General features: G+C 54.0%; 3 protein-coding genes across 5 annotated transcripts; 2 read left to right on the top strand and 1 right to left on the bottom strand.

The window, feature by feature from the left end:
- The first annotated feature begins 133 nt into the window (after positions 1-133).
- Positions 134-6,504, top strand: TM9SF1 (transmembrane 9 superfamily member 1). 3 transcript variants are annotated; one of them, XM_084906885.1, is made up of 6 exons: positions 134-252; positions 602-963; positions 2,416-3,037; positions 3,324-3,509; positions 5,064-5,337; positions 5,917-6,504. In XM_084906885.1, exons 2-6 carry the CDS (start codon positions 619-621, stop codon positions 6,308-6,310), a joined length of 1,821 nt encoding a protein of 606 aa, XP_084763011.1. In that variant the 5' UTR covers positions 134-252; positions 602-618; the 3' UTR covers positions 6,311-6,504. The 3 variants fall into 3 exon arrangements, with proteins under 3 accessions (XP_084763011.1, XP_084763010.1, XP_084763012.1); XM_084906884.1 differs by having other exon boundaries at positions 144-289; XM_084906886.1 differs by having other exon boundaries at positions 151-252; positions 587-963.
- Positions 6,505-6,785: 281 nt separating this feature from the next.
- On the top strand, positions 6,786-15,239 carry IPO4 (importin 4). Its single transcript, XM_084906855.1, has 30 exons — positions 6,786-6,987; positions 7,067-7,153; positions 7,248-7,327; positions 7,416-7,457; positions 7,865-7,994; positions 8,082-8,261; positions 8,509-8,574; positions 8,682-8,783; positions 8,867-8,950; positions 9,213-9,377; positions 9,490-9,543; positions 9,710-9,819; positions 10,111-10,219; positions 10,344-10,473; positions 10,672-10,785; positions 10,887-11,000; positions 11,248-11,368; positions 11,498-11,609; positions 11,698-11,813; positions 11,907-11,984; positions 12,073-12,130; positions 12,228-12,333; positions 12,421-12,614; positions 12,763-12,807; positions 13,168-13,293; positions 13,388-13,596; positions 13,687-13,819; positions 13,899-14,003; positions 14,694-14,763; positions 14,884-15,239. Exons 1-30 carry the CDS (start codon positions 6,919-6,921, stop codon positions 15,012-15,014), a joined length of 3,240 nt encoding a protein of 1,079 aa, XP_084762981.1. The 5' UTR covers positions 6,786-6,918; the 3' UTR covers positions 15,015-15,239.
- REC8 (REC8 meiotic recombination protein) lies at positions 15,192-22,327 on the bottom strand. The gene is made up of 19 exons (XM_084906900.1): positions 22,239-22,327; positions 22,004-22,072; positions 21,744-21,886; positions 21,346-21,421; positions 21,116-21,236; positions 19,539-19,623; positions 18,685-18,764; positions 18,338-18,425; positions 18,143-18,215; positions 17,971-18,062; positions 17,751-17,812; positions 17,139-17,276; positions 16,762-16,828; positions 16,512-16,672; positions 16,281-16,329; positions 15,962-16,028; positions 15,726-15,857; positions 15,547-15,653; positions 15,192-15,447 (listed from the first exon to the last, which is right to left on the bottom strand). The coding sequence occupies exons 1-19, from the start codon at positions 22,292-22,294 to the stop codon at positions 15,356-15,358; spliced, it is 1,758 nt and encodes a 585-aa protein (XP_084763026.1). The 5' UTR covers positions 22,295-22,327; the 3' UTR covers positions 15,192-15,355.
- Positions 22,328-24,875: the final 2,548 nt, after the last annotated feature.

Raw genomic sequence — 24,875 nt, 5'->3', positions numbered from 1 at the left:
GTCTCCAGAGCTGGGCCGGATCTGCCGCTTCACGAAGCTCGTCAGCGAGCACTTCACTGAGCGGAGTGCGGGGTCCCACGTGGTGTGACTGCATCCGCTACGATCAGGCACAGCGGTGGCCAACCCCATGGAGGCCTGTCCCCAGGTCCTCAGCAGGCCGCCGCGAGCGCGCAGCTCTGGGGCAGACCCCAGCGGGAACCCAAGGGCAGCTACGGGGCTTCTGGCGCCGCCTCGGCCAGCCCTTCCCGCGCGGTGAGGACCCCGGGACTGCGGCGGGAAGGTGCTGGAGGTGCGAGGCCGCGTGGCGTTGTCATGGCAACGGGCTGGGGCGCGCGGGGGGCGGGGCGGGGGGAGCCTGGAGCAGGTGGGCTGTGGGAGGTGGGGGAACTCCGGATTGAGGACAAGAGAGCAGAGGTGCAGCCCAGCCTTCGGGACAGAAGACAGAAACGTGGTGTGGTGTAGGGGATCAGGAGATGGCTTTAAGGTCAGATATGCCAATGGGAGGAATTGCAATTATTGAGCGGCACTCAATTGAAAGGCTTGACTTGGGACATCGTGAGTTGATTGCTGGTTTCCATAATCTCAGCCCTCTCCCAAACAGGTTCCACTGCCTTAAGGATGACAGTCTTAGGGCCCCCTAGAAGTTGGAACTGCCAGTGGTTGCCACTCCTGATGCTGCTGCTGAGCACAAGCCGTGAACCAGGGGTGGCAGGCGTGACACACTACAAAGCCGGCGACCCTGTCATTCTGTATGTCAACAAAGTGGGACCCTACCATAACCCTCAGGAGACTTACCACTACTATCAGCTTCCAGTCTGCTGCCCTGAGAAGATACGGCACAAAAGCCTTAGCCTCGGTGAAGTGCTGGATGGTGACAGAATGGCTGAGTCTTTGTATGAGATTCGCTTTCGAGAGAATGTGGAAAAGAGAATTCTGTGCCACATGCAGCTCAATTCTGCACAGGTCAGTCTTTCTGCATTGGCTAGAACTTAGCCTCCCTCTCAGGGACTAATAGCAGTGCATCACATCTATGGAAAGATCTGACTTGATTTTAACTACAACCCCATGTGACAGGCAGGGCAGCTGGTATTATTTGCATTCAGTTGTTGAAGAAACAGTACTTTGCTCAGAGGTGACTTTTTAAATTTACATGGATAGCGATTTGCAGAGCTGATATTAGAGCCCAGGACTCCTGACTCAAACTTCTCTCTGGTAGTAAGCTCCCAACTATCACTGCTACATAGTTATTTCCATCCATACTTACCTTTCAGCCTTTCCATAATTGGCTCCTTTACACTCTTCTTAATTTCCCTATTTTCTTTTTCTTTCTTTCTTTTTTTTTTTTTTTTGTTAATCCTCACTAGGTATGTTTTTCCATTGCTTTTCAGAGACTGGAAGGGAGGGAGGAAGGGAAAGAAGGAGAAACACTGATGTGAGAGAGACACGCTGACCAGTTGCCTCTCACACAAGCCCTAATTGGGGGCAGGGCGTGAACCACAACCCAGGAATGTGCCCTTATCCGGGAATCAAACCCTTTGGTGCGTGGGGTAATGCTCTAACCATTTTGCAACACCAGCCAGGGCTGTCATACCATTTTCTTTAGCAAATCTTATGTTTGGATACTTTCCCTTAATCTACTCTAGACCCTCTTACACTTTGCCTCTCTGCTTTTTCTAGGCCTTAACCCTGTCAAGTCATACTTGCTCTTGGAGAATCACAACATACTTGGGTCTAACCCAGAGGATCTAGACAAGGGGCAGTTTTGTCTCCCAAGGGACATTTGGCACTGCCTGGAGATTTTTAAAAATATATTTTATTGATTTTTTTATAGAAAGGAAGGGAGAGGGATAGAGAGTTAGAAACATCAATGAGAGAAACATTGATCAGCGGCCTCTTGTACACCCGATACTGGGGATGTGCCCGCAACCAAGGTACATGCTCCTGACCAGAATTGAACCAGGGACCCTTCAGTCCGCAGGCCAATGCTCTATCCACTGAGCCAAACCAGTTAGGGCTGGAGATATTTTTGATTGTCATTATTGAGGGAGGAATGTTACACTAGTGCACATGTGTCAAACACAAGGCCCGCGGGCCAAATCCAGCCCGCCAGGCCTTGCAATGTGGCCCGCACCACACTGTCATCACTGCACTCCGCTGTCAGTTTATGACATTGTCAGTTTATGACTGTTCAGTAAACCATTCGGCCCGCGATTTAGGCTGGATTTTAGATTTTGGCCCCTTCTCTGATTGAGTTCGACACCCCTACACTAGTGAGAAGCCAGGAATGATATATTTTACATCATCCAACAACAAGGAATTATTCAGCCCCAAATGTCCATAGTCCCAAAGTTGAGAAACACTTCTTTAACCCTGTGCCAGGGAGGCCTTGTCTGATTCCTGACTTGCTCTTTGTAGGTGGAACAGCTGCGCCAGGCCATCGAGGAATTGTACTATTTTGAATTTGTGGTGGACGACTTGCCACTCCGTGGCTTTGTGGGCTACATGGAGGAGAGTGGCTTCCTGCCTCACAGCCACAAGATAGGACTCTGGACCCATTTGGATTTTCACCTGGAATTCCACGGAGATCGAATTATATTTGCCAATGTCTCAGTGCGGGACGTCAAGCCCCACAGTTTAGATGGGTTACGACCTGATGAGCTCCTAGGCCTCACCCACACTTACAGTGTGCGCTGGTCTGAGACTTCCGTGGAGCGTCGGAGTGACAGGCGCCGTGGTGATGACGGTGGTTTCTTCCCCCGGACACTGGAAATCCATTGGTTATCCATCATTAATTCCATGGTGCTTGTGTTTTTACTGGTGGGTTTCGTGGCTGTCATTCTCATGCGTGTGCTTCGGAATGACCTGGCTCGGTACAACTTAGATGAGGAGACAACCTCTGCAGGTTCTGGTGATGACTTTGACCAAGGTGACAATGGCTGGAAAATCATCCATACAGATGTCTTTCGTTTCCCTCCATACCGTGGTCTGCTCTGCGCTGTGCTTGGTGTGGGTGCCCAGTTCCTGGCCCTTGGCACTGGTGAGGTGATAAAAATTAACCAGTGATTATTTCTAAAGGATTACATGCAAGTAGGTGGTTTGTTCAAAAAGAATCGGCAGATCTGTCCAAGGTGAGGGGCAGACTAAGGGTGAGATGGCTCTAGCAAGGATGGGTATATTCTAATTGTGGGTTTTCTGGACAACAGAACTGGGAGATAGTGTTTTGCTGGAGGCCTTGGGTCTGGGAGAAGGGGGCTAATTCCTATGAAATTGCCATAAGAGGGACAGGTGAGACCTAACACAGATTTTCCACTACCGCCCTGCAGGCATTATTGTCATGGCGCTGCTTGGCATGTTCAATGTGCACCATCACGGGGCCATTAACTCAGCAGCCATCCTGTTGTATGCCTTGACGTGCTGCATCTCTGGCTATGTGTCCAGCCGCTTCTACCGGCAGATCGGAGGCGAGCGTTGGGTGTGGAACATCATTCTTACCACCAGTCTCTTCTCTGGTGAGAATTGCCCTTTCGCTGGTGGGCCAACTTAGGAATTTAGAATTCATCATGGAACCTGGGATAGAATCAGAGGCTCCAAGGGAATGACAATAGGAAGACAAAAAACAATAAGAAAACCATTCAAAAGACAAGAATGCATTTATTTTGCATGGTTAAAAATATGAAGCCATTAAAATGTCCTAGGCATTGTGGTAAGTACTCAACATGCTTTCATCTTATTTAAGGCTCACAATAACTCTATGAAGTAGGTAATATTGCCCCCATTTTTAATTTCAGACATGTTAAGTAGCCTGTCTGAGATTAAACTCCTAAAAAGTGGTGAACCAGCCTTAGCCAGCTTGTCTTAGTAGATAGAATGTTGGCCTGTTGACTTAAGGGTCCCAGGTTGGATTCGGTCAGGGGCACATGTCTCAGTTGCAGGCTCAGTCCCTGCCCTGGTTGAGGCACATGCAGGAGGCAGCTGATAGATGTTTCTCTATGTCTTCCTCTCCCTTTCACTATTAAAAAAAAAAAAAAATCAATGAAAGACTATCCTCTGGTGAGGACTAACAAAAAAAAGTAGTGAACCAGCCCTAGCCAGTTTGGCTCAGCATCAGTCTGTGGACTGAAGGGTTCCGGGTTTGATTCTGGTCTAGGGCACATGCCCAGGTTGCAGCTCAATTCCTAGTAGGGGGCATGCAGGAGGCAGCCAATCAATAATTCTATCTCATCATCAATGTCTCTATCTTTCTCCCTTTCCCTTCCTCTCTGAAATTAATATATATGTTTTTAAAAAGTAGTGAACCAAGTTTCAGACCCAAGCAGTCCAACTCTAGAGCTTGTAGTCTCAACTATTACATTGAGATTACACTCTTGAATTTATTTTTTGTTACTCGAATTTTTTTTTCTTCTTCTTATTTTTTTGTTAATCCTCACCTAAGGATATTTTTTCATTAATTTTTTTTCAGAAAGAGTGGAGGGGGAAGAGATAAAGAGAAACATCAATGTGAGAGAGACACATCGATCGGTTGCCTCCTGCATGGGGATCGAGGCTGCAACCAAGGTACATGTCCTTGAACAGAATCGAACCCAGGATCCTTCAGTCCATGGGCCAACACTCTAGCCACTGAGCCAAACTGCTAGCGTTTCATTTTCTTATTTTTGAGGTGGGCTACCACACTCTAGCCTTCAAGCTGGTATAACCTTTTAAAGGCAGTAGTAATTTGCATTCTAAAACTTTCATGTTCCCAATGCTGAAGGTCTGATTTATATTCCATCACATTTATGGTTGAACCAGGCCTTTCTGAAGGAAAGGAATGTTTCCTATTAGGAATCATTGATACTACAGCAGGACAGGCCCTTGGGGGCAGGTGGATTTGTGTCAGTCTTAGATCATTATGTAAAGCTGCCTTGATCCTTAATGGTAATGGATGGGAGGGAAGGGGTGTTGGGAAGATAAGGAACAAGAAGTGGAACAGGAAAGGTGGCATCTGCCTGGGAGCAGTGTGAGTGGGTGCCCCCAGGGATGTAGCTCCCAGTACTGACCCTCTCTCTGGGGGCCCATCCTTGCAGTGCCTTTCTTCCTGACCTGGAGCGTGGTGAACTCAGTACACTGGGCCAATGGTTCGACACAGGCTTTGCCAGTCACCACCATCCTGCTGCTCCTGACGGTTTGGCTGCTGGTGGGCTTCCCCCTCACCGTCATTGGCGGGATCTTCGGGAAGAACAATGCTAACCCCTTTGACGCACCTTGTCGCACCAAGAACATCGCCAGGGAAATCCCGCCTCAGCCCTGGTACAAGTCTACGCTCATCCACATGACTGTTGGAGGCTTCCTGCCTTTCAGGTATCCTCCCCATATCCTATGGCATCACGTTCAGGCTTCTGACCTCAGCTTTTCCTTTCCCCACTCACCCTAGGCCCTAACCCAACGTCAGTGACCATCTCTGGTTCAGCTGTACCACTAAGGGATCACTGAAGGGTCCCTTCTTTCTCCGAGCAGGACTGAGTTTGAATCAATACTAATATGAGGTGTCTCATTTGCAAAGTTGTCCAGAGAAATTGCTCCTTTCACCATCTTCCTGATTTCTGACTTTAGTGTTTGCAAATGCTATGTGACTTAAAGCCCATTTGATTACTCATTCAGTTTGTTGAGTACTTCTTAGTGGTGGGCAGATAATACAATAGAAAATAAAACAGTCAAGATCCCTGCTCTCAACCTATCAAAAATGTTCTTAAAATGAAGGCAGCTGATCATAGGTAAAAGAATCCCCAACAAACTCTGAACCCTAGGGCAAAGTAGATTGGACCCAATTGCCACAAGTGACACTGTAACATGGAAGGAAGGGTGATGGCTAGCTTTTAGCCTGGCCACTGTGCTGGCAGTGCACAGCCCTCTAATGTAGTGTCTTTCTTCTCTTCACAGTGCCATCTCTGTGGAGCTGTACTACATCTTTGCCACAGTATGGGGTCGGGAGCAGTACACTTTGTATGGCATCCTCTTCTTTGTCTTTGCCATCCTGCTGAGTGTGGGGGCTTGCATCTCCATTGCGCTTACCTACTTCCAGTTGTCAGGGGAGGATTACCGCTGGTGGTGGCGATCTGTACTGAGTGTTGGCTCCACTGGGCTCTTCATCTTCCTCTACTCAGTCTTCTACTATGCCAGGCGCTCCAACATGTCAGGAGCGGTACAGACAGTGGAGTTCTTTGGCTACTCCTTACTCACTGGTTACATCTTCTTCCTCATGCTGGGCACCATCTCCTTTTTTTCTTCCCTAAAGTTCATCCGTTATATCTATGTTAACCTCAAAATGGACTAGTTTTGGGTGGCAAACTGCTCTTCTCTCCCTTTCTTCACGCTTCGTTCGTTTCTTCCCAACATCTCCCCTGACTGACTGAATTGTGTGATGGCATTGTTGCCTTTCCCCTTGCCTTTGGGGCCTCCCTTCCCCGGGAAGTTCCAGAAATTATAAATCTCTATTATATAAGAAATATATATATTTGAACTTTTTAAGTTGCCTTAGTTTTGGTCCTGATTTTTTCTTTTTACAATTATCAAAATAAAATTTATTAAGAAAAAGGATCCTGTAGTTGGAGGGTTTGGTCTGGATATAGGAACTCGAGACCTGCCTTTACAGGTCTTAGGAAGCCGGGCTGACCCCGGAATTCACGGAATTCTGTGTTCCACGGAGCTTGGGAACTCTCGGCAGGAGGAACCTACTTCGGCTGGGCGCAGTTTCCGCGGCTCAACCGTGCTTAGCCCAGCGGAAGTGGAGGAGCCGGTGCTCTTGCGGGAAACAAGTTGAATCACCCTGGCGACGGGAGGGTCGTGGAGCAACGCCCTTTCCGCCGGAAGTGGGTTCCGAGTCTCCACGTGCAGACCCTCCCACCTCCCGGCTGGCTAAGTAACGGCCGCTCGGCAGCTGCCATGGAGCCCGCGGGCCTGGAACAGATCCTGCGGGAGCTGTTGCTGCCGGACACGGAGCGCATCCGCCGGGTACAGGGCGGGCGGGGCCGGACCGGGGCGATCGGGAGGTTGCGGGAAAAACCCGACTCTGACCCCCAGCCTCCCTCAGGCCACCGAGCAGCTTCAGACCGCCCTCCGGGACCCCGCCGCACTGCCCGCGCTCTGCGACCTCCTGGCCTCGGCCACCGACCCCCAGGTGAGGCCCCCCTCCCGCCGAGCTCCCCACGGTGCGCCACCGGCCCGGGCCCTGCTCCTGCCCAGACCCTCACGTGCCTGCTTCCTCGTCCCAGATCCGCCAGTTCGCGGCCGTGCTGATCCGCAGACGACTCAACACACGCTGGCGCAGGCTGGCGGCGGAGCACCGGGAGAGGTGGGCGGAGCGGGGCGGGGCGGGACGGGGCGGGCCCGGTCGGGAGGGGCGGGCGGAGGACAAACACCTGCCCGCCCCTGTGTTCCAGCCTCAAGTCCCTGGTTCTGACCACCCTCCAGAGAGAGACAGAGTAAGTTCCCCCCGACCCAGCCACCTCCTCCTGGATCCTAACCGGCTCCAGGCTGATACCCGCTCTGGGTTTCTGGCCTCTCTCTCAACTCCAGGCTGGGAGTTGGGGGGCAGGGACTTCAGTTTTAGTCCAAGGGTAGAGCAAGGATTCTAAAGGTGTGTTGAAGACAGAAGTTCTTGAGAATGTGCCGTGATGTTCTGTTGAAGAATGGAACTGAAATTCAGTATGAATGAGGTCAAGCTCGCCAGATTATACACCCACCATGCTGTTGATTTCCCCCTGAGCCTCTGTCTCATGTGTCTCCGCCTGGAAGTTTCTCTCTTGACCACCCCGTGGAGGCAGGGCCGGCATGTGCAGGGGTGGGCGTTGGAGGATGATGGGGGTTGGGGAATCTCTCCTGTTCACAGGCACAATGTGAGCCTTAGCCTGGCCCAGCTCTCAGCCACTATTTTTCGGAAGGAAGGCCTGGGGGCCTGGCCTCAGCTCATGCAGCTGCTTCAGCAGAGTACCCACAGTCCCCACATCCCCGAGAGAGAGGTACTGTCACAAGGCTGGCAGGAGGGAGGGGCCCAGAGGCTGGATAGACCACATATGTTTTTCCTTCTCACCCCTGCTCCTGGACAGATGGGGCTTATGCTGCTAAGTGTGGTGGTGACCTCCCGGCCTGAGGCCTTCCAGCCCCACCACCGGGAGCTTCTTCGGCTTCTGAATGAGACCCTTGGTCAGGTGGGCTCTCCTGGGCTCCTCTTCTACTCCCTGCGCACTCTGACCACCATGGCCCCTTACTTCGGCACTGATGACGTGGTGAGATGTGGGCCCTCACCTTCCCTGGCCCCCTATCGTCAAGCCTTTATGTCCTTACCCTTGCAGTACACAGAGCTATTTTAGATTCTTTCTCTGCCTTTTGTCCTTCCTAACAATTGGAGGGGATACTGGGTGGCTGTACCTGGGCTGTTCCTGTGTCCAGATTTCAAGGAAGCTTCCAGCTTCTGGGGCCTGAGATTAAGCTGCATCATGTTCTCTGTGACTCAACTTATCCTTTGTCCTCCAGCCTCTAGCACGGATGTTAGTGCCCAAGCTCCTCACGGCCGTGCAGACTCTGATCTCTGTCGATGAGGTGAGGACATTGGGCAGGACCTCTGATGGAAGGGAAGAGCAGGAGCTCCAGCCTGGTCCGCGGGACAGTAGTATGGTAACCCTCTGACCTGTCTTTCTGTGTGGCAGGCAAAGGCCTGTGAGGCCATGGAGGCCCTGGATGAATTGCTGGAGTCAGAGATGCCTGTCATCACCTCCCACCTCTCCGAGATCCTCACATTCTGCCTTGGGGTGAGCCTGGGGTGGGCATGGCCCCCGCTGCTAGTTCTGGATTTTTTTGTGCCTATTTCTGATTCACCTTAGTCTCTGGACAGGTGGCTGGAAACACAACGCTGGGTGATGCAGTACGTGTACGTATTCTCTGCAGCCTCACCTTTTTGGTCAAAGTCAAGAGCAAGGTGAGTGAGTGCCCTCTGATACACACAATGCCACCTCCATCCCTTATCTCACTCTTGGGTGTTTGTTTTTTTTACAGTCTTGGAGTATCTAAAGTACCATAGCTAAGGTGCTTAAGACTTGGTCTGTCCTCATCCTGGCTCCTGGCTGGGAGATTTGAAATCTCCTACTAGACCCCTTTCTGGCCTGGAAGGCTAAAATGTTTCACGTGAGTCCATCTGGGGAACAGATTCTGAGGGACACCTTTCCACCCTCTCTTTCAAGGCCTTGCTGAAGCATCGTCTCCTGCCCTCCTTGCTGCACACCCTTTTCCCCATTATGGCTGCCGAGCCCCCCTTGGGCCAGCTGGATCCTGAGGACCAGGATTCAGAGGAGGAAGAACCGGAGATTGGGCTGGTGGGAGAGACACCCAAGCACTTTGCTGTACAGGTGGGATATGAGACCGGGGCGGGGCGGGGCGGGGGCTGGGGGGGTGTTAGGTGACTGTAGGAGGTTGGTGGCCAGAGATCGGGTCCAGCAAAGTTTCCCTGTCATTTTGAAGGTTGTGGACATGTTGGCACTACATTTGCCCCCTGAGAAGCTCTTTTCCCCGCTGGTAAGTGTGGCTCCGTTCTTCTGGTACCCAAGTGCCCCTACCCCCAGTTGCGCCTGGTCCCCCAAGGTGGAGGATATTTGGGCTCTTATGGGTGTGGAGGGCCTGTTGCCAAAAGAATGGGCAGGCTTGTGCTGGGGTTTCAGGAGAGTGTCCTGTGCTCCCCCAGATGCCCATGCTGGAAGAGGCCTTGCGGAGTGAGAAGCCATACCAGCGCAAGGCTGGGCTCCTGGTGCTGGCCGTGCTGTCTGATGGAGCCAGCGACCACATCAGGCAGAGGTGTTTATTTCGTCTTACAGACTGTGGGAAGGAGGACCACATGGCCCATGGTAGTCCTGGCCTATCCTTGTCATTCATGCCTAATTATCAATAATGTTTACCCTCTAATCTCAGAAGTATTCTGAGATTGAAAGATAAATTGCTATCCCAGCTACAGGGACCAGGGGGTGGTACCTACCAACTGATGATGGAACAAGCCTTGGTTTTCCCAGGGGAAACAGGAGAGCAGCTCAGCCTGGGTCTCTCGGTTCCTGCTCCTCAGAATATGTTCTCTTGTCCTGCCTCATCCAGACTGCTGCCTCCACTCCTGCAGATCGTGTGCAAGGGCCTGGAGGACCCGTCGCAGGTTGTGCGTAATGCTGCGCTGTTTGCCCTGGGCCAGTTCTCAGATAACCTACAGGTCAGCGGGGCTGCGTGTGGGTGGCCACCTGTCCCAGGGGCCACCTTCATTCTCTGCCATTGGCACTGAGGTGAAGGTATGTGCCCTGTGGCTGAGCTGACTCAGGGCTCGCTCTCTCCCACAGCCTCAGATCAGCAGCTATTCACGGGAGGTGATGCCACTGCTCCTTGCCTACCTGAAGTCCGTGTCTCCTGGTCACACACACCATCTATCCAAGGCCTGCTATGCCCTTGAGAATTTTGTGGAGAATCTAGGTAGTGATGGCAGTTGGGGTGTGAGGTAGGGGACAAAGCCCTAGCTCTGGCTGAAGTGGGGCAGGATATGCCACTCCTAGAACTGCTGCCTGTGGCGGGAGAAAGGTGTAGCAGGGCTACAAGGAGTGTCAGCCTGCAACCAGTTGGACCCCCAGAAGGGGAGACCCGGTTTGGTTGAGAGGGGTGCCTTTCCCACAGGGCCAAAAGTGCAGCCCTACCTCCCGGAGCTGATGGAATGCATGCTGCAGCCTCTGAGGAACCCCAGCAGCCCCCGGGCCAAGGAGCTGGCCGTGAGCGCCCTGGGGGCCATTGGTGAGGAGGAGGCGGCAGGAGATGGGGCGCGGGGTTCACCAGAAAGCCTGTGGCAGTTGGTCCCGACACCCCCCACATCCCAATCTGATTCTGTCCTTCAGCCACGGCCGCCCAGGCCTCCCTGCTGCCCTACTTCCCCACCGTCATGGAACACCTGCGGGACTTCCTGGTGACAGGCCACGAGGACCTGCAGCCTCTGCGGATCCAGAGCCTGGGTGAGGAAGGGGCTCCCAGGCAGGGCTCCCGGTGCCAGGGAAGGGCCGTGCTCACTTGCTGTTCACAGACATCTCCCCAGAGCAGCCCAGGGGTCCCTGCTCGGTGAAGAAGGCATTCCCATTTTATCTAAGAGTAGGTGGGATTTCTGAATTACCTCCGACCGCCACCTTTGGTCCCCAGGCCTTGGCCCTGCATTCCTCAGTCCAGCTCCACATCTCAGTGCTAACCCAGTCTTTGCCCCCACAGAGACACTGGGGGTGCTGGCACGAGCAGTCGGGGAGCCCATGAAGCCCCTGGCTGAGGAGTGCTGCCAGCTGGGGCTGGGCCTGTGTGACCAGGTCGACGACCCTGACTTGCGGCGCTGCACGTGAGTGAGGCCTCGTTTGTCCCCGCCCCAGCCCTCAGTCCTCTGGTTCTGGACCAGAGGTTTCCCCGGCTCCCCATCCTGTCTGGCTGTCATAGGCAGGACTGTACAGCTTCCACCTGCCTCCACCAGGTACAGCCTGTTTGCAGCCTTGTCGGGGCTGATGGGTGAGAGCCTGGCACCCTACCTGCCACAGATCACTACACTCATGCTGTTGTCGCTGTGCTCCACTGAGGGCATTGTGGTGAGCAGATGGGAGGGCGAGGCGGTTGGGGAAGGCCCGCCCAGGGTGAGATAAATCTCCTTAAACCAGCTGAGCCTCCTCTGTCCAGCCTCAGTACGACAGCAGCAGCTCCTTTCTTCTGTTTGATGATGAGAGTGATGGAGAGGAAGAGGAGGAACTCATGGATGAGGATGAGGAAGAGGAGGATGACTCGGAGATCTCAGGGTGCGAAGGGGTATCATCTTAGGAATCCTAGCTTTGGACAAGGGCCTGTTCCTGCTGGTGCCTGATTGCTGCTAACTCCCTACCTTACTCTAGCTACAGCGTGGAAAACGCCTTTTTCGATGAGAAGGAAGACACCTGTGCTGCCCTGGGGGAGATCTCTGTGAACACCAGGTGAGTATCGGCCCTTCCCGCACTGGGTTCCTGACACTGGGTCCTCTGCCTGGGAGCCCCTTCCCCATGGCCATGTGTCTGTTCACAGTGTGGCCTTCCTTCCCTACATGGAGAGAGTCTTTGAAGAAGTATTCAAACTTCTGGAGGTGAGTGGACAGTGGGTGAAGTGGGTGGACACTGAGTCAGGGGCCCTGTGTTCCCCCTGCACAGAGCAGGCACCTTCCGCTCCTCCTCATCCTGCAGTGCCCTCACCTGAACGTGCGAAAGGCAGCCCATGAGGCTCTGGGACAGTTCTGCTGTGCACTGCATAAGATCTCTCAAAGCTGCCCCTCAGAGCCCAGTACTGCTGGTGAGAAGGGAGCTGGGGCCTGGCTGGGGCCTCTGGAACCAGAGGTTGGGCGTAGAAGGGCAGGGCTTCAGCCATTCATGTCCTCAGCTCTGCAGGTCATCCTGGCCCAGGTGGTCCCGTCCTACGTGCAGGCAGTATACGGGGAGCGGGAGCGCCAGGTGGTGATGGCCGTGCTGGAGGCCCTGACTGGGGTGCTGCGCAGCTGTGGGGCCCTTGCATTGCAGCCTCCGGGGCGCCTCGCTGAGCTCTGCAACATGCTCAAGGCTGTGCTGCAGCGGAAGGTGAGCACGGCAGGTGGGCTGCAGGAGGCAGAGGTGGCGCAGCCCCAGATGGGGAGGGTCAGAGGCTACAGGTCCAGCTCCCCATGCCCCCACCCAGTGGAGAGGGGAAGGGGCAAGAGAGCTGACTGAGCTGAGCTACTTCCCACAGACAGCCTGTCAGGACACGGAGGAGGAGGAGGAGGACGAGGACCAGGTGAGAGCTATGGATGCAAACTGTGAGACCAGGTAATTTTCTGGTAGTCTCCACAGGGCAGGGTGGACAGTGCACTTGGGCTTGGCCTAGGGGAGCCAGGGCTACCAAAAGATTGGTAATGGCTCTGAACGATACAACACGCTCCCACTCAGACAATCAGGGTTCAAGGAAGGCTTCCTGGAGGTGGGGATTGAGGGTGGGCTTGGGGTGATAGATGAGAGTAGGAGGGCCAGGAAAAAAAGCTGGCCCTCCTACAAACAAGCCCACCCTGGGAGGGACCACCCTGAGCAGTGGAGGAGCGTGGTGGGAGGTGCCAGTCACAGAGCTGCCTGGTGCTCCAGCCCTGACCTGGCCCCACAGGCTGAATACGATGCCATGTTGCTAGAGTATGCTGGTGAGGCCATTCCTGCCCTGGCAGCTGCAGCAGGGGGCGACACCTTTGCCCCCTTCTTTGCTGGGTTCTTGCCATTATTGCTCTCCAAGACGGTGAGTGCCCTACCCTCTGGCTTCAAACCCCATTCTGCCCAGCGCCCCATTGTGTCCCAGCCCCAGGCTGATGTGCACTCACTCCTCCCCTCAGAAACAGGGCTGCACAGTGGCCGAGAAGTCCTTTGCAGTGGGGACGCTGGCGGAGTCCATTCAGGGCCTGGGTGCCGCCTCAGCCCAGTTTGTGTCCCGCCTGCTCCCCGTGCTGCTGAGCGCTGCCCGGGACACGGACCCCGAAGTGCGGAGCAATGCCATCTTTGGGCTGGGCGTGTTGGCTGAGCACGGGGGCCGCCCTGCCCAAGAGTATCCTCGGCTCACAAGAGTGGCTGGGGTGGGATTGGGAGAGTCCCTGGGCTTGGGGATGAGAGTGCCTTTTCCTTGACCACGGATCAGATACTTCTCCAAGCTGGTGGGGCTCCTCTTGCCCCTCCTGGCACGGGAGCGCCATGATCGGGCCCATGATAACATTTGTGGGGCACTGGCCCGCCTACTGATGGCCAGTCCCACAAGGAAACCAGATCCCCAGGTGAGGATAGGGGCACTGGGTAGTGGTAGGAAGCTGAGGAGGGTGCAGGGCAAGAGACCAGAGCCATCTGTCTGTCCAGGTGCTGGCTGCTCTGCTGCACGCCCTGCCGCTGAAGGAGGACTTGGAGGAGTGGGTCACCGTAGGACACCTTTTCAGCTTCCTGTACCAGAACAGCCCTGAACAGGTAACCCAGTCCGGAGCCCTCAGGTATCTTAACGATCCCTTCTCAGCGATCGGCAGAGTTGGCCTCAGTTGTAGGTGATGCAGAGTGATGGTTTAAGCTGCCCTTTGGCACGCCCTATTCTGCTTTCTCATTGATCCCCTCTGCAAGGATTGATAGCCAGGCCTATCCTGTGAGTGGAAGTGCTGTTCTTCCTGCTCTGAGCAGAGCTACTTCTCAGTGATCGGCAGAGTTGGCCTGGAACAACATTCTCACCACATAGCGCTTTTCCTCAGGGAGCCTCCCCTTCTGGTTCGGTCCATTAGTCACAACCCCACCAGGCTGGTTTCCTAGAACAGGGCTCTTTCAGGCTGCTTCGTGAGCTTGCCTACCAGGCTGGGCCACCTCACCATCCATTCCAGTCAGAGCAGCTTTGCTTTCTGTTGAGATTTGACCGCACCAGGTAGCTAGGTTTGGACTGATGTCCTAATCTTTAATCACAATCCCCTAATCCTCTCTACTCCCCACCCCTAAAATGTCATCATGGTGTTTCATGGGTCCTTTTCACGTTTTACAATTACCTTGGATTCTTGTGAATTAGTGTCAGGCTCCAGCAGCCGTGGTGGGAGGAGACTGTCTCCTTGGCCCCTACCACCCACACCAGTCCTGGGCTCAGGGCTGTTGCTGCCTAAGTTGGTCCTCCTTTTTCCACAGGTTGTAGATGTGGCTCCTCAGCTTCTACGCATCTGCAGCCTCATTCAGGCTGATGACAAGATCCCACCAGGTGAGGGTGGCCTTCATGGGCAGGGCAGTGGGGGAGGCAAGAAGCAGCAAGGCTCAGAGGGTCTGGGGCATGTAGTGGTTGGGGACCAGTCCTCCCTGGATCTCTCTTCATCCCACCCAGACACCAAGGCCGCACTGCTGCTGCTCCTGAAGTTCTTGGCTGAACAGCACACCGACAGCTTCCACTCAGCACTGGGCTCACTGCCTAGCAACAAGGCTCAGGAGCTCCGGGCCATCCTGGGCCTCACCTAGACTGCGGGCTGCAGCTGGGCCAGAGAGAACAGCCTGCCTGGGCCCCAAGACCACCTCTCAGTCCAGTTCCACCTCATGCCTTACCAGATTCTGGAATCCCAGCCCTGCTACTGTATGCCTTATGAAGCTGTCCCTGGGACTGGATCTGCTATGCTATGGAACAACACAAACTGACTTGTGACAACATAATATAATAAAGACAGTTCATTTTCTACTTAAACAGTAGCTCTGCTCTGAGAGCATGAAGAATAGAGGAGACTTCCAGAAAGGAGACAGGCAGGGTCTAGTAAGGCAAGACAGGGTTTAACGTAGCTGGTTTCTTGGCAGCTTCTGAATTGGCTCTAACCACAGTGGAATCGGGGCCCTGGCTGGATCAGGAGGCGCCCGTATGGCTTCTCTTGTTTCATGCGAAAGATCTGCTGGGCTGCGAGCACTGTCAAGGCAGAAAGGGAGCTGGTCAGGGGGAGTCCCTACAGTGGCCTCTGGCCAGTGTGTCTCCCCGCCACACACACACACACGTGCCCACGCTCACCCAGGAGCAGGTAGAAGACCCGGGCAGCCATCCTGCGAGGGCTAAGAGGTGACACCAGGCTGCTGAAATCTGGCTTCCTGTTGGCCTGCAGCTCCAGTGCCACTGCCCTGTAGGGGTCAAGAACTGTTAACCAAAGCCCCCACCAGGCCCACCCAGTCGAGGCCGCCCCGCCCTGGTACCTGTACACGGCATCCAGTGAGAGCAGCTCTGCCTCCGGAGGCAGCTCCGAGGGCATCTCCATGGGCACCTCTGGGAGTTCGGGTACCACAGGCAACACAGGGGGCTCTGGCTGCTCTGCCTCAGCCCAGGCCCTAGGAGAGCATGCGAGTCAGGCGGGAGCAGGGGAGTAGCAGCTGTGATTGATGGTGACCAGAGGCATGCCCATCCTAGCACGTGGCCAGGCCTAGCTGCTTACCACCGCTCTTCCGGGGGGATGAGGCTGACGTGAGACTTCTCCTCCTCAGCTGCTTCTATGGAGAGCTCTGTTGGGAGGGGGGGAGGGGGGGTGTCCTGATTCAGTCTGCTTGGATCTGAGCAGCTGGGGCCTTGGGACCACCTGGGTGAACTGGATGTCAGCTGTGCAGTGACTTGTTACAAGCACCCAGGAGGGAGAACTGAAGAGAACCCATCTATGCTTTCTGTTAGATACTCCCTCTGTCAAAAACTGGCAGCAGCTGGGATACCAGTTTCCTGGGACAGTGGTTAGGGTGGTGGTCTTCACCGCCCCTTCTTACCTGAAGACAGCATAAGGGGCCCACTGGGCTCTTGAGCCTCCCTCAGGACCTGGGGGTAAAAGAAAGAATTAAGATCCCAAACTTTGCAGAAGCACGTGAGGCAGGAGTGAAACAGTCCCCGCCTTGACACGGCCAGGACACCGAGCCCGATGCCATTGGCTCACACTGCAGAAGGCAGCCTGCGGGAGCTTAAGCAAAGCAGGTCCTTCAGGAAGGAGTGAGGGCAGTTACCTCGATATCACTCGGCGTTTCCGTTTTTCTCCTTTCCTCAGCTGCTGCCTCCCTCTCAGCAGCCTCTTCAGGCTCCAGAGGCAGCGTTCGTCTGAGTGCTTGTGGGGGTGGCTGGGCACTGCGGGTCCAGAGAGCCAGCAGTTCTGGGGGTAGCCAGCCAGCTGGGTAGGAACAAGGTGGCAGCAGGGACGGTTTGAGGCGTGAGGAACAACAAGAACAAAGATCCCACATGCCAACTCCCATCACTTACAGTAAGTTGGAGTTTGAAATAGCTCTGCGGGGCTTCTGACGGTCCTCTCAGGGGGCTGCACCACTGGCTGTGTGATAGGGAAGGTCAGAGCCCAGTTAAGAGTGAGTCACTCCACACCGCCCCTTCTCCTGCAATGCCTGTGCCAGTGCTCTGGCCTTCCACCTTCCAGGCTCGTGCCCCTGCCTGCTGTGCTCATTGCTAAAAGTAGGATTTTTAACTGATGCTGACATGCTGGGCAGGGTCACCAAAGGAGTATGGGGAGTTGTAGTATGTGCAGACCCCAATGCATGCATTTAAGGAGATATTACAAGGCCCAGCATGTACCTACCCCAGGCCCTCCCTGCCTCCATCCCCTGCAAAGTCTGGGCTGCACTCACACACTCCCAGCAGTGAGCTCTGGTTTGCAGTTGTTTCTGGAAATTCTCCCTGGAGATCTGAGTCTCCCTGTCCCAGAACAGTAACTGGCGGCGGCGACTGCGGCGGCGGCGAGCAGGTGGGGGGGCTGGGGGCCTCCTCTGCAGAGCGGGTAAGGAAGGTGGGGGCAAAGCTACTCAACTGCAGACAGGCCCCCAAGGTACCCTAGGAGAGGACTGGGTGGGCACTCCAGGAGCATGGCAGCTCCTCCTCTTCAGCTGATGAAATTGGGGGATAGGTAGGGCCACCTTCTACTAATTTGCACAAAGGCTTTTTAAAAAATATATTTTTATTGATTTCAGAGAGGGAGAGAAACATGAATGATAAGAATCACTGATAGGCTGCCTTCTACATACTCCCTACCCAACCTGCAACCAGGGCATGTGCCCTTGACCTGAATCGAACCCAGGACTCTTCAGTCCCCAGGCTGGCACACTATCCACTGAGCCAAACTGGCTAGGGCTGCACAAAGGCTTTTGTAGGCTAGCAGTAGCCTGGGGCTTGGGGAAGCTGATTAGGGGGAGCAGCTCTGGGTGAGGAGGGTGAAGAGAAGGCTTAGAAGGACGGCTACTCACCTCTGGGCTGAGCGGGGCTGGGAGATGCAGCTCCTGCGGTGGCGGTGGCGGAGGTGTCACCTCTGCAACAACAGGCCAGGTCCTGGCTCCGCCCCGTGCCCTCTGCCCTCACAGCCACCCAGGCGAGAAGCTAGAAGCCTTCAGCAATGGGGATACAGGGCCCCTGCTGCAACAGCTGTGCAGGTGCCCCGGGAAGGACCCAGGCATGATGGCTACTCACCAGCAGGCAGGGCCTCAGGCTCCCAGACTGCTGGCTTCACCTCCTCGGGGGCCAGGGCCTGGCCTGGCAGCGGCTCTGCTGCCTCTTCCACCCTGATGGGAATGGACAAGAGCGATGAGAACACCCCTCCTGGCACTGACCCCTTCCTTGGCTCAGGGGTTCCTGCCCTTACGGTGGAAGAGCTAGAGGTGAGAGTGGGGGAACTGTAGTTTCCATTTCTGGGGCTCGGGGTTCCTCCTTGGACACTGCAGGGAGAGAGAGGATCCGGGCTCAGAGCACAGAGAGGTGAGATAGCACTGCCCAAGCCCCGCTTCCCACGCCCAGGGCCTGACTGTCCAGCACATCCCACACTGCCAGACAGGCCTGCCTTGTTCCTCCAACAAGATAGCCTCATCCTCCTCAGCAATGAGCAGGTCCAAGTCTCGACGGCTAACCTCTGGGAGGTCTCGTTCACCCTGTGTGAGAGGAGGAACAAGGAGAAGGAACTCAATTCCATTTTCGAAAAAAGAAAGTGAATCCAGGAGAGTGAGTCTAAGAAGTACGCCACAGGGCAGGGTCGAGGTAGCCCCATGGGCACTCCCGTGCCAGGGGCAGGGAGAGGGGAAATGGAGACAGAGAAGGCAGAACTCTGGGCAGAGAGAAGTAGATACAAGGAGGGCTGAGCTCAGAAGCAGGACTCAGGCCTCAGGCCCTGTATGCCTGGGGATAACTCACATCGATCTGTAGCATGCGTATGGGCTCTGCTTCCTGGAGGGTGATGGTTTCCGGAGACAGCACAGACACCTGGGTCCTGTCTGAAGGGGCAGAGAAGTCACACCAGCCACTCTGCTCCTTTCCAAGTTCCGATACCATGTGAGGCAAAAGCATGGACTCGGGAGTGAAGTCAACCTGAGTTCCAGTCAGACCCAGGCTAGTCACTGGCCGTATGACCTTGAATACGTTACTTAACCACTATGGGCTTCACTTTTCTCATCTGTAAAAGGGGGATAGAATTCTGACCTCATAGAACTGACTCTTAAAAATATGTATTTTAAAGTTGATTTCAGGGTGGAAGAAGCAGCAGAGCTACTTCCAGGTCAGGTCCTGGCCCCAGAGATTAAAACATCAATGATGAGAAACATCGATCTGCTAACTTCTGTACACCCTCTACTGGTTATTGAGCCTGCAATCCAGGCATGTTCTCTGACTGGGAATTGAACTATGGCCTCCTGGTTCATAGGTCAATGCTCCACCATGAGCCACACTGGCCAGGCTTTTTTTTTTTTTTTTTTTTTTTTTTTTTTTTTAATATATTTTACTGATTTTTTTTTTACAGAGAGGAAGAGAGAGGGACAGAGAGTTAGAAACATCGATGAGAGAGAATTATTGATCAGCTGTCCCCTGCACACCCCCTACTGGGGATGTGCCCGCAACCAAGGTACATGCCCTTGACCGGAATCGAACCCAGGACCCTTCAGTCTGCAGGCCGACGCTCTATCCATTGAGCCAAACCAGTTGGGACAAAGATGGTTATTTCTTAAGTTGTTGGAGCTTCTATGCCTCTCACCAGAAAGAAGTCCTCTGCTCACCTGGCTTCCCAGGCTCTTTGGGGACTTCAGGAGGGGTCTCCTCAGGTCCTCTCTCTGGGGTCACAGCCTCCAAAAGGTGTCGAATCTTTGGAGAGGAATTGGAGACAAAACCCCGTTTTCCCAGTGTCACAATCTCATTCACACAATGGACAGGAATACCTTTTAATGCCTAATTCTTACATTCGCATGCAGTGAACACACTCGCCATCTGGTCTCCTTTCCTCCCGTTCCTGCCCACATGATCCCCGTTCCCTCCACCAGTTATTTAGTCTTTGTCAGTTAATCTGTGATAGAAGCACTGCACCCTTATATCAAGTTGTGGGGGGACAAAAGGAGAAAAAGGGTTCTTGATCTTAAGTAACATATGGTCTAGAGAAGTGGTTCTCAACCTTTCTAAGGCTGTGACCCTTTAATACAGTTCCTCATGTTGTGTTGACCCCCAACCATAAAATTATTTTCGTTGCTACTTCTTAACTATAATTTTGCTACTGCTATGAATTGTAAATATCTGTTTTCCGATGGTCTTAGGCGACCCTGCTAAGAACCGCTGCTGCAGTGCCTAAGACCATCGGAAAACACAGATATTTACATAACGACTCATAACAGCAGCAAAATTACAGTTATGAACTAGCAACAAAAATAATTTTATGGTTGGGGGTCACCACAGCATGAGGAACTGTATTAAAGGGTCGTGGCGTCAGAAAGATTGAGAACTACTGGTCTAGAGAGAAGACAAGTTTGTTTATGACCCCAGCAAGGGTCAACACAAAGGATAGAACAAGGGTGAGTTCCCGAACATTTGGTTCTGGCTTCATGGAAAAGGGTAGCATCTGAGTGAGATCTATAAGAATATGTAGAATTTGACTAATAAAGAACAGGGGTAACCATTATGGACTTAAGCAAAGAACCGAATGTGGCATCTCTGGGACCAGGGGCCAGACGGGTGTGTCGGGAGACAAAAATGCCCAGAGAATGTGCTGAGAGGCCTGGGATGGCTGGCTCCGCACCAGGGCCCAGAGCCCTCGGTGCTAGTGTTCTGTTTGCAGCGGGGAATCACGGAAGATGCCTTTGAAGGAAGGGAATAACACGGTCTAAGTTGCGGGGGGTGTTAGGAATAAATGGAGAAGGACACGGGTAGGGAAACCTAGGGACAATGAAGGCCTGGATCAGAGGAGACAGTGTAGAGATGAATGGGGATAAGAGCTGCCTCTAGGTTAAGGTGACCAGACATCCCGCTTTTGGCGGGACAGTCCCGATTTTTAACAATTTGTTCCGAGTCCCGTGGCATTTTACTGATTTTTAACAATTTGTCCCGCGTCCCGAGTCGGGACTTTTTTAAAACGCCGTGGGACACGGGACAAATTGTTAAAAATTGGGACTGTCCTGCCAAAAGCGGGACGTCTGGTCACCTTACTCTAGGTCGGTCTTGACTAAGTGGAGCAGGCTTGTCTCCTGTGGGGCAGAGCTGTGGCAGCTCCCTTCCCCTTAACCCCAGAGTCAGATGGTCGAGGAACAGCACTCCCTTTCTGTACTGTCAGCTCATCATTCGGAGGGTGTCCCGGGAGAGTGAGCCCCACCTGAGGTATATCGAAGGGGCTGGGAAGTCTGGGATCCACAGACATCATCCCAAAAAAGGGGTCCGGAGCATCTTCCAGAGTTTGCATCATGGCCAGGCAGTTAGGAAGCATCAGGCTGGGTCTGAGAGACAATGTGGCTGTCAGGGACTGAAGCTGAGATGAGCTAAGGCCCACCAGTGAGGGTCCCCACCAAAGGCTGCTGGGTGGTCTCAGTCCCAGGGGACACTCACAGTTCAGTCTCCACCATATCTATTCTCATCTGCAACTGGGCTCGGTGCAGGCGCTCCAGGATGTGCTGGATGTCCTCTGTGGGCAGGGGGGGTGGGGGGGCAGGGTAGAGAGAGCCAGCCTCGCTGAGGGCCTCTCAGCTCTGCCCCACTTTTTTTTTTTTAAATCTATTTTATTGATTTTTTACAGAGAGGAAGGGAGAGGGATAGAGAATTAGGAACATCGATGAGAGAGAAACATTGATCAGCCGCCTCCTGCACACCCCCTACTGGGGATGTGCCCGCAACCAAAATACATGCCCTCGACCAGAATCGAACCTGGGACCCTTCAGTCCACAGGCCGACGCTCTACCACTGAGCCAAACCGGTCAGGGCTCTGGCCCACTTTTGTGCAGCCTTACCTACGAGGTACTGGCATTGCTGTGAGTAGACCCGGATCACCCCAATCTGCAGCTGGGCTGAGAGGTAGAGGGAGAAGCGGGGGCGCGGCAGGCCGGGCTGTGGGGGTTGCACTTGCACCAGCACATAACTGAGGATTTCCTCGCTGGGGAAGCAACGTGCCCTGGTCACCGCTGGGCCAGCCCTGAGAACCAGCCCCGCCCACCGTGCCCACCCCTGACCCACACCGGTACCAGGTCACCCCTCTCTTTCTGGGTCTTACCAGGTCTTCACCACATTCACCTTCAGATATTCACGCTTTACCAACCGGCTGCCACGCGTCGCTGCCAACCTGGACAGAGTGGGAGTGAGTGGGGATGGAGGGGGGTTGTCAGGTGGGGATCCCAGGGCGCCCCTTCCAGCTGCCCCCCTTTCCCCCCCCACACACACACACCACACACACACACACACACACACACACACACACACACACACACACCCCGGCCCGCCGCTTTTACCAGATGGTGGAAAAGCAGCCCGTGTGGCGCTGAAGCACATTGGGATAGTAGAACATCGTCCCTCCGGGGCGTCACCTTCCCGTCCTCACGCTCCTCCGATTGTCTCCCGGATCGTAATTCCTTAGGGCACAGTCTGTCCCAGCACTGGCAGGGGGGAATAAGGATCTGGACAGGCGGGGCGGCAGATGGACCCAGGACGCCAAATGAAGGACCCGATACACACGGGATGGATGGATGATTCAGGGGGCAGATACGAGGGATGCTCCTTTCGTCCTCCCCGAAGGGTCCGCGCTCCTCGTGGTGCTTGGAACTCACCGGAGCAGGCCGGGCTGCAGGGCTCCTGGGAACGGCCGGAGAAGGCGGGCTCCGGGCCTTTGCTCTGAGCTCGGGCAGCGACAGCCTCGGTGGCGCCCGGAGCACGTGGTCGACGCGGAGAGGGCGGTCCCGGCGCAGCCAATGGGAGGGTGTCGGCGCGGCTGAGCTCCTTCCCGGCGCCCGCAAGGTCGAGGTCCAAGCGACAGCGCTCTCTTCTCCTCCCCCGCCCCCCGGGCAGAAACGAACCCATTGGCAGAACGTGCGAGCTGCCTGACCATTGTGAGGTGTCCTGACCAATGGGCTCTCGTTCTCTCCTCTAGCAACAAGGGTTCCCGGAGGTGCTTTTCGGCCGACCAATGAGAGGAGAGCAAAGCTCAGCCTCTCCTGTATCGGCCTGGTAACAAGGCTATTTCATCCAGAAAGCTGCTGCCTCGGGCTACAGCCTGGGACGTGTGTGCGGAGGCTGACCTGCTTTAGACCTTGCCCCCTCCCCCCACAAAATCCCACCGGGCAGCAATTGATGGTTCCTGAGCTAGCAGGTAGAAATGGTGTGAGGTGACCTGGGAGTTACCCCAGGTTGATGGGGGGAAAATTCAGATCTCACAGGAAGTAATGAGAGGACTTGCTGGGTCATTTCCTAAACTTGAACAGTTCAGCTTGTGGGCATGCCTGATCTGGCTGTTTTCCAGTTGTAAATGTTCTCCTGGATTTAGTTTTGTTGGGTGCAGGATACACTCTCAGCACCCAAAAGCCATTTGTCTCAAACAATTCTTCATGTAAAATTGTTATGTTCTAGTTACAGATATCCCTTGTCTCCATGCCTCCTGCCTTTGCACATCCATTTCTTTAGTCTAGATCTATGCCCTTCACAGCTGCCACTCGAGGCCTCTTTATGGCTCAGCTCCTACTGCAGCCCAGTTGACCCTGTTTTATTTTGCTCTTTCAATCTGGGAGCTCTGAGATTGGGGTCTTGTGTTTTCATTAGTGTCCAGAACCTAGTTCAGTAAATATTTGCCAAATGACTGTGCAGTTACCCTAAACTTACAACCACAGAATGTCAAAGCTAAAAGGGATTTCAAAATCTAAGCCAAACCTTGCCTTTACAAATGAGACAATGGAAGGAAAAACAGACTTTCTCCAGACCACACACTCCTTGGTAACAGCCTGGTTAGGGACTTTGCTCTGTTTCAGTGTTCCCAATCCATATTTTAACTGTGTTCGGCTGAATTGGCTTATATAAAACTAGAGGCCCGATGCACGAAGATTTGTGCAAGAATGGGCCTTCTTTCCCCTGGCTGCCAGCACTGCCTTTGCTCTGGATCAGAGCTGCCTTTCCACCTTCTCACGCTGCCCAGAAGCAACAACACAGGCATCCTGCCCTGCCCCCAGCCGCTGGGTGCCTGCATATGCAAAATGACTCGACATCTTTGTTGGGTTAATTTGCATACTCACTCCTGATTGGCTGTTGAGTGTCCTGAAGGTATGGTCAATTTGCATCTTTCCCTTTTATTAGTGTAGATATTTACAATTGTTTCAGTCATTTATATAAGCTGTCATTGCTCACAAGTGTTCACATTGGGACACAAAGATGATAAAACAGGGATGCCTTGCTGAAACCGGTTTGGCTCAGTGGATAGAGCGTCAGCCCGCGGACTGAAAGGTCCCGGGTTCGATTCCGGTCAAGGGCATGTACATTGGTTGCGGGCATATTCCCATTGGGGGGTGTGCAAGAGGCAGCTGATCGATGATTCTCTCTCATCGATGTTTCTAACTCTCTGTCCCTCTCCCTTCCTCTCTATAAAAAATCAATAAAATATATTTAAAAACAAAACAAAACAAAAAAACAGGGATGCCTTCCCTTAAGGTGCTTAGAGCCTAGTTTAGGAGATAATTTGTTAACCCATTCATTCATTCATTCATTCCATAAGTATTTATGCTATATTTAGTTTTTTACTAGAGGCTTGGTATATGAAAATTTATGCACTGGGGGTGGGGGTGGGGGTGGGGTGGGGGTGGGATCCCTCAGCCGGGCCTGCCCCCTATCACAGTCTGGGAGCCCTCAGGGTGGGAGGTGATGCCCCAACACACCTCTGCTGCTACCACTGCTAACAGTGCAACTTCGGCCAGTCCTGGTTATCTGAGCCTCAGGCAGCCCTGGGGGGCTAGGCAGCTGCCATCCAAGGCTTGCATGCCCCTCAGGCTGGCCCTGGGCAGCTGGGCAGCCGACATCTGAGGCTTGCCTGTGCCTTGGGCTGGCTCTGGGCGGCTGGGGGCTAAGGAAACTGGAGCACTCCAGAGGCAGGTGCACTGTGTGGCCGGGCC

This window comes from Pipistrellus hanaki, assembly GCF_964339955.1.
Source record: "Pipistrellus hanaki genome assembly, chromosome: 1".
In the NCBI taxonomy this organism is placed as follows: domain Eukaryota; kingdom Metazoa; phylum Chordata; class Mammalia; order Chiroptera; family Vespertilionidae; genus Pipistrellus; species Pipistrellus hanaki.
The sequence above is the reverse complement of the archived record's forward strand: the minus strand, read 5'-3'. Positions and strand labels throughout refer to the sequence as shown.